Genomic DNA, 14,637 nt, shown 5'->3' with positions numbered 1-14,637 from the left:
AGCATTTGGCAAACATTATTTATATTGTTAAGTGAATAAGTTTTATTCATCCAGGTCTTTTAAATGTCTTATGGTCTGAACTTTTCAGTGTAAATTGTATGTTTTAGTTATTGTTTTCTTTTAATTGACATACTAATCTAAAGGACATAGGGGAAAAAACTGCTCACCCATAGTGCTGGTAACTCAGCAGGCTTAAATTTATGGCATCCAGCAAGCTGTCAACAGCTAATTCTGATTTATTAAGACCTAATGAATCAAGTTGTCGTTCTATTCTTCCTAAAAATGACACATATGAATTTATTGAAAGAGATTTGTTTTTTTCTGATAGAGCTAATGAAGCAGAATACTTTTTTCTTTTAAATTATATTTTCTTTTAAAAAAATTAAAAGACACCAAGACAAAGAAAAGTGAAAAAAATGACGAAAAATTGAACACAAATGAGGAAATGGAATTTACAAGTATCAAGATTTCAGTGTTAAATATTTCATTAATTAGTTTTAAGTAACTTAAACTACAGAAAACTACAAATTACAGATCACAAAAAACCACAGATCAGTTAAAATCCAAATAATATATGAATATCAATAGGAATCAACACAATATAAATCATAAAATAAAATTAAGAATGGCAGTAAATTCTATTGAGCAGCTGAAAATGTGATTTCATCTAATAGATTATTAAGAAATAGCATATTAAGATTTTATGTTTAAAGAAATTCAAACTTATGGTACAAGTACATATATAGAACTGTAATCCAAAAATGTCCAAGTTGAATTAAATTCTGCATCAGATTTACTATTAGCATACAATACAGTGTTGATGTAAGTGATGACCAGGCTGAGCCTGAGGGACGGGTCAAATGCATCATCAGTCATGAGTCCCTTTACGCCAACAAGAGATCTAAGTTCAGCCCACCTTCAATTCTTTTGACTCTTATCTATCACCAATTTGCTTTGACCAATATTAGTTCAGATTCTTGTAGAGAACATAAGCTTGCAATAAATCTTTATACTCATTAAAACTACCTAGATTTTCTGATTTCCTGGGGCTTGACAGTTATTAGATATCAAGACATATACCCATTACCTAATTAGCCACTCATCTGCAGAGGGAGCTATACATACACTACTTTGCAATAGGAACCACAGAGTATACAAAACAGAGAACTATAAACCATTAGGGAGCCAGATTACCAACTCTCCAGGTCTCAAATGCAACATGAAATTTGAACAGTCCTTTAGAAAAAAAAATTGAGTTGTATATTACCTTTTCGAAAAAGAAGTTCTGCTTCTAGATCTAAATCTTCTCTTACTGATGCTATAGAAAGATTTAGTGCTGTTTCTGTGTATTGTAGGGCTTGTACCCACTGCAATTCACTTTGTGGTCTGGATTTACATGATAATTCTAAAGTTAAGGTATGCCCTAGAAATCAATTTGCAGGAAATTATTTCACCAAATTTTTCTAAAGCAAAATAAAGTCAAACATTGAATAAATGAAATGTAGCCCCTTAATACAAGAAATGAATTATTCCAGACATATAATTTGCAATTGGAATTTAGAAGTGAATACTGTACATTTTCTCTAAACTACATACACGTAGTGTCTTGGTTAATGATCCTAACTGGGACCAGCAACTCCACTGCTAAGCAAAGCAATTGCTAAGTGGGAAATCCTATAACCATGACTGTGCTTTCCAGCTGTTTTGGTCTTCTACACATCAAAAGCAATCTGACTATGCCAGCAGCAGGAAAGGATTAAGCAAAAGAATGACTGCCCACAGAAACTGCTTGCTTTTCTTCACAGAGAGGAGATATTGGAGAAAACACAATTTCACAAGAGTACTGTAAATTGCAGTTTCTTGCAATTCCTCTTGTCAGAATCCATTTATATCACATTCATAAATGTATGTTTAAAACATTATCCCCCCCCTATGGATTCTGCTATCTCCCGAGGAAGGAGGAGCATTTGTGGATTCAGCCTGCCTTAGGTTATTTCAAAGGCCAAGGGAACCTTTTGAACTGGGGGGAACAAAAGGGAGGGTTAGAGAAGAAGGCATCTGGACTGTGTCTTCTTTTAATTCTGGAGAGGAAGAAAGCAATAACCATAAAGATTCGAAGTTCCTTTTTTTCCCATGAAAGGGATGACACGAAGTAGAAGGATGGGGGCTGACCAAATGGGGTTGAGGGAAGGGGGGTTGAACCAGGTACCCTTTATAAAATTTCAATTTGTAAAACAATACTAAGTCCTGTCTTGTATTCCCACAACCAAGCATGTCCTAGTAAAGATTCCTTTTGGACTAGAACTGACTCCAAGAGTTTTTGTTTTCCTAAGATGTGGATTGGGGTGGGTCCTGACACCTCTCTCCAATCTCCAATCTTTCTGCTCTGCAAAAGGGGAAAGAAATAATGTAGCTCAGGCACAGGAGGACAACTGACTGTAATGGTGATCATGTTGACTGACGGATATTGAAAAAGTCATACATAATCATAAATGGGCTGTAAAGTTATTTTTTCACCACTGTCATAACTTTAAATGATGACTGAATGAATGGCTGATAACCAATGACTACTTGGAGAAACTAATGAACAATGCCCACAGAAGAACAAGAACAATGCTAGACCAACAATCAATGTATTAATTCATTCAGTCCCAATTTTCAAAAAATTCCAGACCTTGTGAAATCATCATGACAAGTGATTCATACTATGTATTAATCAGACACCACAGTCAATGTAAAAAAATATGGAATTAAAACTGTTAGAATCACAATTGATTAATTAACATAACATATGAATTGGAATAATTGAAAGCCAATTTATCTTTGAAACAAATACTTTTGCAAAGGATCTTCCATGAAATGTTGACTTTAAATTCAAAATCATATAATATCCATATAATTTATATTTTCTTAATTCTCACTCCATTATATCTGTTTATTCCATCAATACTTTTTCATTACTCAAAGGAAAACATAAAAGTTATGCAGCAAAACGTACAACCAGCTCATCCCTGAAAACAGGATAATCTGGTAGTCTTGAGAGAATGTATTGAGGAAAGAAGCAACACATCAATTAATTTCTGCAGCTCTGCATTTTAGAACAGATGTACTTCAGCTTAAAGCAAAGTTTCTGATCTTACAAAAGTGAAAGATTTTGGACTAATCAAATGTTTGGTTTGAATGTGTTGCTGTTGCCATGGAGGTTGGAGTTTTATGGTTTTTATGTTGTGGATTTTTATTATTATTATTATTAATAATTTAATTTGTATACCGCCCTTCTCCCGAAGGACTCAGGGCAGTGAACAGGGCAATACATAAAAACAAGATACAAAAATTAAAAATTATTAAAAAGTAATTAAACAACAGTGCCCGTAAAATTAATACAGATTAAAAGTTAAGATACATTTATAAAATCCAACCCCGTCCCATCAGGCCAGGCCAGCTTGTTCAAAGAGATGGGTTTTAAGATCGCGCCGGAAGGAGCGGAGATCGGGCGCCATCCGGAGCTCGACCGGAAGATGGTTCCATAGATCCGGTGCACCCACAGAGAACGCCCTCCCCCTGGGGGCCACCAGTTGGCATTCTTTGACCGGTGGCACCCTGAGGAGGCCCTCTCTGTGGGAGCGTACTGGGCGGTGGGAAGTTGACGCCAGCCGCAGGTGCTCCCCAAGGTATTCCGGACCCATGCCATGTAGGGCTTTGTAGGTCATTACTAACACCTTGAACCTCACCCGGAAGACAACTGGAAGCCAATGCAGCTCGCGGAGCAAAGGTGTGACATGGGAGTGTCGGGAAACTCCCAACACAACTCTCGCAGCTGCATTCTGTACCAGTTGGAGCCTCCGAGTGGTCTTCAAGGGTAGCCCCATGTAGAGAGCGTTGCAGTAGTCAAGACGAGAGGTCACGAGCGCATGAGTGACCATACGTAAGGCATCCCGGTCTAGATAGGGCCGCAACTGGCGCACCAGGCGAACCTGGGCGAAGACCCCCCTAGTCACAGCTACTATATGGTCTTCTAGGGAAAGCTGTGAATCTAGGAGGACTCCCAAGTTGCGAGCCCTATCTAAAGGGGGTAATAACTCACCCCCCATAGTGAGGGGTGGGATATCCTGAATATCCCGAGATGCCGGTACGCACAGCCACTCAGTCTTGTCAGGGTTGAGTCGAAGCCTGTTCCTCCCCATCCAGACCCGGACTGCCTCCAGGCATCGGGACATCACGTCGAGGGCATCACTGGGGTGGTTTGGGGTCGAAATGAAAAGCTGGGTATCATCAGCATACTGATGATACCCAACTCCAAAACCACGAATGATCTCACCCAGCGGTTTCATGTAGATGTTGAACAGGAGAGGCGAGAGGACCGACCCCTGAGGAACTCCACAAACGAGAGGCCTCGCGGTCGACCTCTGCCCCCCTGCCAACACCGACTGCGAGCGTCCCAGGAGATAGGAGAACCACTGAAGAACTGTGCCTCCCACTCCCAATCCCCTGAGGCGCCGCAGCAGGATACCATGGTCGATGGTATCGAAAGCCGCCGAGAGGTCTAATAGGACTAGGACAGAGGAATATCCCCTGTCCCGGGCCCTCCAGAGATCATTCACCAGCGCGACCAATGCCGTCTCCGTGCTGTACCCGGGCCTGAAGCCCGATTGGTACGGGTCTAGATAATCTGCTTCATCCAGGACCAGAGGGAGCTGATGCGCCACCACACTCTCAACAACCTTCGCAAGAAAGCGAAGGTTGGAGACCGGACGAAAGTTATTTAAAACAGCCGGGTCCAAGGCAGGCTTCTTGAGGAGAGGTCTTACCACCGCCTCTTTCAAGGCAGCGGGGAAACTACCCTCACTCAAAGAGGCAGATATAACCGCCTGGAACCAGCCTTGTGTCCCCTCCCGGGCTGCATAAACCAGCCAGGAAGGGCACGGGTCCAATAAACATGTGGTGGAGCTCAGCCTCCCCATAATCCTGTCCACTTCCTCCGGAGTTACAGGATCGAACTCCTCCCAGGTAACATTGACAAGACCGCTCGTGTCCTGATCATCCGACGCTGCCCAGTCGGAGTCCAGACCTGTCCGAATCCGAGCGATTTTGTCCGACAGATGTTGACTAAACTCCTCGGCACGTCCCTGCAAGGGTTCCTCACTCACCTCCTGATTAAGGAGGGAGCGGGTCACCCTAAACAGGGCGGCCAGGCGATTATCTGCGGACGCGATGAGGGCAGCGAAGTAGTTAGACCTCGCCACCCTCATCGCTGCAAGATAAGACCTAATATGGGTTCTTAGTTGCAATCGGTCGGATTCAGATCGGCTGGACCTCCAAACGCTCTCTAGGCCCCGTCTCCGACGCTTCATCTCCCGGAGCTCCGTGGAGAACCATGGAGCCCATTGGGATCTGCGCCGGGTCAGGGGCCGCAAGGGTACAACTCGGTCAAGTGCCTCCGTGGCCGTCCTTTCCCAGGCTTCCACTAAGGCATCTGCCGAGCTGTGAGCAGAGGAGGCAGGTGGGGACCCCAGTGCTGCCTGGAACCTCTCAGGGTCCATTAAGCGCCTGGGGCGGAACCATCTAGTTGGCTCAACACCCCCACGGTGGGGAGTGGCAAAACGGAAGACCAGCCGCAGGAGATGATGATCGGTCCATGACAGGGGCATAACAATTGGGGAGCCCCCACCAAGATCATCTAACCACCGTCCAGATAAGAAAACCAAGTCAAGGGTGTGGCCTCCCTCATGAGTCAGTCCATGAATTACTTGCGTCAGGTCCATGGCCGTCATGGAAGCCATGAACTCCCGAGCTAACTCAGATGCTCCTCCCAGGGATGGTAGATTGAAGTCTCCCAAAACCATAAGTTTGGGGAACTCAATCACCAGCCCTGAGAGGATATCGAGAAGCTCAGGCAGGGCTGCTGCTGCACGACTAGGTGAAAGGTACACCAGCAGCAAGCCCAGCTGTGCCCTAGGACCAAACCTCAATAAGAGAGATTCACACCCGACTATCTGAAGAACAGTGGCCTCCTGCGGACATAAGGTCTCCCTCATAACCACAGCCACTCCCCTACCCCTACCCTGAGTCGGAGGCCGGTGTAGCACCCGGAAGCCTGGTGGGCAAAGATCAACCAGGGGAATACCGCCCTCTGGGCCCAGCCAGGTCTCCATGATGCAGGCCAGGTCCGCATGCTCACCCTCAACCAGATCCCGGACGAGAGGAGCCTTATTAGCAACGGACCTGGCATTCAGGTACACCAGCCGGAGCTCAGGTGGCTGCACATCCCCGCTCCCGGGACCTCGGGTCGAAGACAGAGGGTCGGAGCGCCTCACCACTTGTAAATAGCAGAGATGCCCTCCCGGAGATCGGTACGGCCCTCTGATCTTACACCTGCTGCCATTCCCTATCGTCGTGGGAATAGGCAATCCCACAACCCGCTCCGGAGCTCCGGAGGTGGCCGACCCCGGCTCCCTCTCTACACGATCTATCCTGGACCTGGCCTGAACAACAGTTGGTGGATTACCCCCCATCTCCAACCAACCACAACCCTCCCCCCTCCCTAACCCTACAAAAAGTTTGGCTAAAAAAGTAACCAGGGGCCTCTTATTAAATTTATATCTGAGGCCCCTGTTCCTGCCCAGCCATCTCTCAGGGTCCCGACAATCGGGCCCGTCATCAAGAGGCAGAGTAGAAGATAAGGCAGGTCGCACCCAGGATGGGGGGGGCACCCCTGAGGGTGAACAAAACCGTGCTGGGGTAACTCAGGCCCATGATAATAATTAGATAATCCAGCAAAAAAGCAGACCCAGATCAAAATAAATAAAATGGGAGGATCTTAAAGTGGAAGGAGAATATCCAGACTGCAAACCCAGCTCCGCTGCCACTAGAGCTGGGTAACCCTGGAACAATCCCCGTCCTCTCACAACGGTCAGGACCGGGGAGCAGCCTGGAATATACAGCCGGGGAAAGAGATACCGCCTAGAGCTCTCACCTCTAGGATGGTAACAGGTGGAAACTCTTAACTCTTAACCACTCTCCCACAGTGGTTATACACCCGGAACCTTCCAGAACCCAAGGGGAAAGGAAAAAGGGGAGACAATAGGGCAAACAAGTCAGCAAGATGAATTAGGGCTAAAAACCCATAAAGTCACAGAGTGGTAAGAGAAGCTCCGCTTTCAAGTTCCTTTTCGCGTCATGGAAGGGACCAGATGATAGTCGACCGATAGGGAGGAAACCAGGGCCCCATAGTACTTCAGTGGGGCCCAAAAGACATGGTCTTTAGTGTTGTAAGCTACTCAGAACCACCTGTATGTGAGTTGGGTGGCCATATAAATATGTTAAAATAAAATTTATCTAGCTTCCACATTTGACTAAGAATTTTCTTCTATGTTTGACTGAAGAATTAGGATTTCTGTCTTATAAAATGAAGATTATTTTAATATAAATGTATTAAACACTTTCCTATTCATTTTATACAATTTATACCTGCCATAGATTATCAAAAATTTGAAACACAAAATAACTGTAGGCGTAGTAAGTCATATATAATCATCCTAATGTTTTTCTTTACAATGTCTTTATATGTATTGATGCTAGCCAAAAATGTATTGTATAACTTTAAATATGAAATTACTAGATTCCACATACAATAATCCCCTTAAAGATATTAAATAATCTTCAGACATAACAAAACTTGTATTGCATTAAAAAGTCCTTACCAATTCTCATTTTGACTTTTGCCAGTAGTGTGATGTGTGGCAGGTATATATTCATCATAGGCATTTTTAGAGTTGTTAAAGTAGGATCTTGTCCATGTTGTTCAAGTGATTGCCCCAAAATAAACAGCTGTTGAAAATGTCAAACTTTATAATGAAAGATAAGTACCGGTACATTATCAAAATATCCTAAGGGACAAACCATTTAGTCCCATAATAACTCACAACAGCCCAACAGCATGGGACATCAATTTACTGACTAGGGAAAAAGACAGAGAAGGGAATGGCTGAAAAATAAGAAGTCACACAGATATACTGGTATCTCATTGTCTAAGTAGATCATTTCCCACTTCATACTTCAAAGCTTCATTGAAGTGTCCACAAGGAAAGAAAGAAGTACTTTCCTTTTAAAAAAAATACAAAAAATTCAGAATTTGACTTTGGCCATCTATGTCTTCTGAGTCCTAATATCAACACAAATTAAAATCTGTATTATATGTAAATAATTGGAGGGGAAATAATCTCAAAATTCCCTAATGAGGATTCGTGCTCATTAAGTCCTGATCACTAATTGTTTAGAGAAAAAAGAGAAAAAAAATTAACAGAGGTCTATGGGAACAAAGAACACTCCATGGTGTGATATTGTATGAATAGCTCAACTGATACTATTTTCAAATAAGTAAAACACAGACTTGTAATTAGTATTTGTGTACCTACGGTAATTCATAGATTTCAATTATATTCCAAAAATAATCCATTCATTGTAAATCAGTTTCAGTAAATAAAAAATGATAATGTTTTCCTCATATTGAACAACTGAATGGCAAATCAAGAGCCAATGATACTAAGTACAGGATTTGGATCAGGGAGATGATCAGGATTGGATCCAGAAATCTGACAGTAACTTTACCAATCTTTCTATCATTTTCAATCTGTCCATATACATACATTTGCATTTACCAAATACGAATGTGATAAAAGGAATGTAAATTTCTTCTAAGAGTTTGAAATGCAGTTACTTCAGTGCATGGTCTAATGTTGAAGATGCAAAAGATCAAAATAGTAAAAGGTTCCTGCCACATGATCCATCTGAATTGCACCCACCTTTTGCATACTTGATCCAATTTCAAAAACAAAATTAAATCTGATTTGATTCATGGCCTGGTTTTAAAAGTCCACCAATACATGACATTAATTTCATTTTTTATTTAATATTCAACTTTAAACTTAAAAATGCAGTAACAGAGGATAAGACTGATAAAAACCATCAAAATTTAAGCCTTCCCAAGGAAGCTGTGGTCAGTGCTATTCATATTTAAGCAGTGAACTCTGAAAAAAAAATAGTAACATGCAATTATTAGTATATACTTTACCTGTTTAATTACTAGTGCATGTGCCTGAACTAATACATTCAACTGGTCAGTTTTAGATGATTCTGAACCATCTTCTGTTTCTGTTCTCATTATGTCAGCTAACAGAAGCATACTCTGTACTAATATTAAATTAGCTGGTGGAGAAATCAGTGTCTTTTCTTCAAGCAACTTGATTACATTCTGTGTGAACAGAAGATAGACAGACAGATAAATTTACATCTTCAGCTCTCAAATTCTATTATCAAAGACATGTTTTCTAAATTTATCCTGTTTTCTATCACTACTCTCCTGCCAAGCAATAGTCCTGTTTTATAGATAAGTATTATATACACAATTCTTGACTGCAGCATCTATAAAGTATAGCCCTATAGTCCATAGTCTTAAGACTATGCAGAGTTTTGAACAGTGACTGTTCGCAAAATTAAGATTCAGTTTTGTTGGGAACCACTTACTACACAAATCTAACAACTAAGTTATAATATTCCTTGATGCAATACACACTCCATGCAAAAATTATGTGAATACCAAATGCCTGAAAATGTTATTTCTGCATTTTCCTTATGAAATACTGTTAGGCAGTGATATGAAAATAATTAGTCTCAGGTTATTTTAATGTAGAATGCAAATTAAATTATGAATAGCATCAAAATTCATTTGTTTCATAAGAATGATACAGGGGAAAAATTGATAATTCACTTTTGTGTTAATATACCTGTAAATGAAGCTTAATATCAGGCACTGGTAGTCTTTCTTGAAGGCCAAGTATAACAGCTTGCATAGTAATTTCAGCAAGAGTCTCAACATCATTGAATGCTTCAGCTTCCATTTGTACTTCATTAATCAGACTAGAACACTCTGTTAATTCATTTTCTTGAAGAAAAGTAAAATAATACCATCGAGAATAATTATGGTACAAAGGATCATTTTATAGTATTGTATAAAAATATTTGAGCACATACAATATTATTTTACCAGAAATATTTTAAAAAGTATATTGCTTTTACTATCTCAATACAACACATATAGACCCTGCTTAACTATGGTAATTGGGACCAGAACGTTCATTACTGCAGTAACTTTAAGTGAATTACCATGGGACATTAAATGAGGACTCCACATGATTGTGACTTCTGACTTCCTGTAGGCTTCCCCACCGATTTTGCTGTGAGAAGTCAAAAATTGCAGAACACTGCAACGGTCAGAAATCTGGACTGGTTTCTGAACACCCAAATCCCAATCACGTCACTGTGAACTCATTGTGATAGCTGTAACTTTGATGAAGCCATAAATAGTATTTATTTAGTGCCACTGTAAGTTTGAATGGTTGCTGAACAAGTAGTTGTTAACCAAAGAACAACCTATAGAGATTTACAATGTTACCTGAATGCTCAGGAGGACTCAATGTTTAATTATGATCATTCACATGGGTTTATAGTGCTAGCAAGATACAATGAAAATCAACTTCTATAAAAAAAGTATTTCTAGACAAGAAAGTAATCATTGGGAAATATGCATAAATATATAGATTTCTGAAGCAGTAACACAAATAGTTTTGAGAATTAAATTTTCTTTATGCATTTATCAGTTTTTATATACCACTGATTACCTTTATATAATACTGATTACCTTTCATTGTTTCAATGCCTCTTGCCTGTGCTGTAATTGCAATCACTAATGCCAAACGACATTTTAGCCATATGTGTATATTCAGATGTTCTCGTGCTGTTACATTGTGAATTAGATTGGAATCCTCAGTATAAATCCTTTCATCATATCCCTAATCAAAAGGGGAAAATGAACTGGATTACTAGGTTTAATGTTCAATTTTTCTATAACTGATTAATGCATTTTAACATGTAGAATGTCTCTAATACAGTCATACTTACTAAAATGTTTTATTAAATGTAAAATATATAGCTTACAGTATGCCACACAGAATAACTTCTGTATTAAACCAAAAACCCATAAAATAACAATAGAATAATTTAAAGTATTTTAATATTTATTATAAAATTGCTGCCCATAATGCTGTCAGTACTATCCTCCCTCATCAACTTAATAAAATGTGAATACTGAAATATACCTTATCTGTTTTCTCTGCATCTTTTTGAGAATTAGATGTATCTATGAAAACTTCTGCATCTTGAAGAAGTTTTATTGCAGAAAAAACCAGTGCAGCACTGTAACCAAAAAACACAATATTACATACATACACACACACACACACACACACACACACACACACACACACATATATTTGATTCATCACTCAGGATTTTAATAGAATCACAGAGGGGAAGAGACTTTGGAGGTCTTCTAGTCCAACCCTCTGCCTGAGGCAAGAAACCTTATTGAATAGAAAAGCCAATTGTTTAGATCAGAGTTTGTCAACCTCAACAATGTTAAAAGGTATGGATTTACTTAAACACACATCTTAAATTTGTTGAACTACTTTAGAGATTCAGATTGAAATTGTTAGGAATTTAAAGTTCAATTCATACATATGATGATAGCCCTACATACTGCTCATTAGAACAATCAAGGTAAGAATAGCTGTTGCCATTCCAATCAGCTCAGGAAAAATCACAGCTGGAGCACTAGCCATAACAGTGCAAATGTGCTTCTTGCCACAGTCACCAACTGTTACCGTAATTCAATTATCAATAAATAACTTCTTTTCTAATTTTCCAATGTTTTAAATGAAGTGAAAAAAGTATCAGTTAAGACAATCACTCATGAAGTACTATTTTCAGCAAATGTTAGTTTTATTCCAGTAGGAAAAAAAATGGATTTATCAAAAATGAATTTTTATTCACCTGAAAGCTGTTTGGAGTCTCTGTTCAGCAATAGCTGCAAGCTGAAGTTTAGCTTCAATGACAATTTCCAGTTCTACAGCTGAACACTTATATATCAGTGCACCATATTTATTTTGTATGGTTTCAAGAATTAAATTAATCCTTTCTTCAGCTTCTGCCAATAAAATTCCCTAAAATAATAAAACTATATCACCGATCAATTAGGAAAAATTTTCAAGGTTCTGATACAACAAGAAAAATGGAATTATCAGGAGAACCATCAAAGTTTGGGAGACAGAAAGTATTTATCATACTTATTTCATCGTTTGTATTCCCAAAAACATTTGTAAAAATACAGGAACTGCTGGGTAAGCGGATTACATCAACTTGGAAAATTACTCAGCAAAAGAAGAAGATATAAGAGATTTGACTCACCCTACAGATGGACTATTACATGAATAAACATTTGTTTGAATATGGCTAAAAGAACAGAGAATTTTGAAGACAAAGGGGCCTTATAACAAGATGGATAACAGATTTAAGTAATATAGTATGTTTTATAATATATGAAATGTTAAAATAGGTTGGTGTAACTTTTATTAATATATAAATGAAATATAAACTAATTAAAAAGGAATTTATATCTAGATATTATAAGATAGATAAAAAGTATAGTATTTTTATAATGCATGATATAAAATATTGGATGTACCTAAATGGGAAGATTTGGACAGTTAGATGACTAATATGAAGAAATTATGACTGATTCAATTGGATTTGGATTCAATATAAGGGAATTTAAGTGAACAAAAATTATAAAAATAGGATGCATGCTGAACTAATGAGATGAAGGTTATGAGAATAATATAAGCTGAAAAAATGTTATATATATATATATATATAGATTATTATTTGTAGAAATATAAAAAATGCCTATATCTAATCATTTATATATTGAAAATATTAAGAATTATATTTTGGCTAAGGTTGAAGAAGGAGAATACAAACGTGAGAAGGGAAGATCAACGAAATGTATGATTAATTAATATATTAAGTATAGAATTACCAAATTTAATTATTATTGTTAATTATTATTGTTCCTTTTTTCTTCCTAAAATATAAACCAAGACAACATGCTGTACACCAGGCACTGGAGATTGTTATAGTTAAAAACTAATAAAATATCTGTAAAAAAATGTTTTAAATGTAATTATAAACCAGGTACTTATTATCATGTGTGGTGAACATGTGTAAAAGAAAAGAGATATTAGGCAAAAATACATACTTGACTAGAAAAGAAGTTGGGAAAACATGTAGATTTTAAACCTGAACTTTTTTAATTGGGTATATTGCCAGAAAAGCTTGATAAACAAAGTGTATATCTGATTTTGCATGTGATAACAGCGGTAAGAATTATATTTGTACAATATTGGAAAAACGAAGAAATACCATCAGAGGAAGAAATAATTAATAAAATACTAGACTATGTGGAAATGGACAGACTTACTCTGAGGTTGAAAGAAAAAGAAACAGAATATTTTCAAACTTGGGACTTATTTTATCAGTGGTTGGAGAAACGTACTAGGGATTAGGAATTTAATTTGTATTAGTAAATGATAAACTCAAACAACTTGTTTGTTGAATAAGCATGGTTGAATTGTATTAAAAAATCAATAAAAACTTGTAAAAAATAGACTTTAGAAAAATGAATAATAAAACAAAAGTAGGTTTCACTGTCAAACATTCTTGGATATTTGCCTGCCAAAAAGAATGAGGAATTGGTTATTTCCATCAAAGAAAGTAATATGCATCGATTTGTTTACAATCTCAGCTTCCCTATCCTATACTCATGTCTTTGATTTTTCAAATGTTGTTCAATTGCTTCTGGCTCTTTGTGACCCAAGAGTCATCACTTCTGTAAGTCCACAGACATTTTGCTATGTTCTGTATTAAAATCTAAGGACAGACTTTTATTTATTTTTCACATTTTTGAACTGCTCATTTTCCTCAACCTTGTTGAATGATTTTTTAAAATCAATGTATATTATGTTCACCACTTTACCATGGTCAACTAAAGTGGTCACTCTGCCAAACAAGGTAGGGAAAGCATGCAGAGCATGTTTCTAGAAGTCTTTCTAGCCCCTTAAGAATAGTTCTGCTCTAGGTCATATGACTGAGAAGGAACAAGGCTGTCTTAGAACGAAAGAGCCCTCAACATTTGGAATTACTGCTTAATTCTCTCTCCCACAGGGATACATTAGAGAAATGTTTTTGTTTTTTTAAATCTCTGCAGATCCTGGGCAGCTAAAACCCATTTTAAAATTTGTCTTTTTTGCCATCTTATTCAACCATACTATAGTTGGTTCACCTCTGTTCAGTTTTTAAGTTACTGTGTTTATAGATCAGCACATAGTCTTTATATTTTTTTCTCTCTAACTTTCCATTACATTGGAAAAATAAAAGGACCACAATGGTTTAGCATAATTTATTCTTGATAGTATCTTGCTGGGTCCTGCCAAGTAGAACAATCTTTAAATGCTCAAAATCGACAGTACAGTAATCATATTCAAAGTTTTGCCCTGTATTAACATCAGACTGGCCTAACTGTACTCAGTCCTTTTGATTATTTTCAAGATACAATAAACCTCCATAGTGATTCCTCCTCCATTTCCTATGTATGTCCCTTTTAATTCTTAGCTCAGTTGAAAGCCCCTTACAGTTTCTTAAAATCTCATCCCTATTTTTAATCACCAGAATTGCATGCAAGTCTAC

The 14,637-nt window shown here is 38.2% G+C and overlaps 1 protein-coding gene across 1 annotated transcript in view; it reads right to left on the bottom strand.

The window, feature by feature from the left end:
• Positions 1-14,637, bottom strand: part of CFAP54 (cilia and flagella associated protein 54) — a gene marked incomplete at both ends in the record, with an annotated part of 158,511 nt that overhangs the window by 26,650 nt on the left and 117,224 nt on the right. The window contains 8 exons of the mRNA XM_081332014.1: positions 168-276; positions 1,268-1,423; positions 7,701-7,827; positions 9,071-9,250; positions 9,783-9,940; positions 10,697-10,847; positions 11,154-11,250; positions 11,887-12,056. Of these exons, the coding sequence (XP_081188140.1) occupies positions 168-276; positions 1,268-1,423; positions 7,701-7,827; positions 9,071-9,250; positions 9,783-9,940; positions 10,697-10,847; positions 11,154-11,250; positions 11,887-12,056 (1,148 nt within the window). The remainder of the gene's footprint in view (positions 1-167; positions 277-1,267; positions 1,424-7,700; positions 7,828-9,070; positions 9,251-9,782; positions 9,941-10,696; positions 10,848-11,153; positions 11,251-11,886; positions 12,057-14,637) is intronic.

This window comes from Vipera berus (assembly GCF_964194415.1).
Source record: "Vipera berus genome assembly, chromosome: 6".
In the NCBI taxonomy this organism is placed as follows: Eukaryota; Metazoa; Chordata; class Lepidosauria; order Squamata; family Viperidae; genus Vipera; species Vipera berus.
Note: the sequence above shows the minus strand (reverse complement) of the source record. Positions and strands in the feature narration are given on the sequence as shown.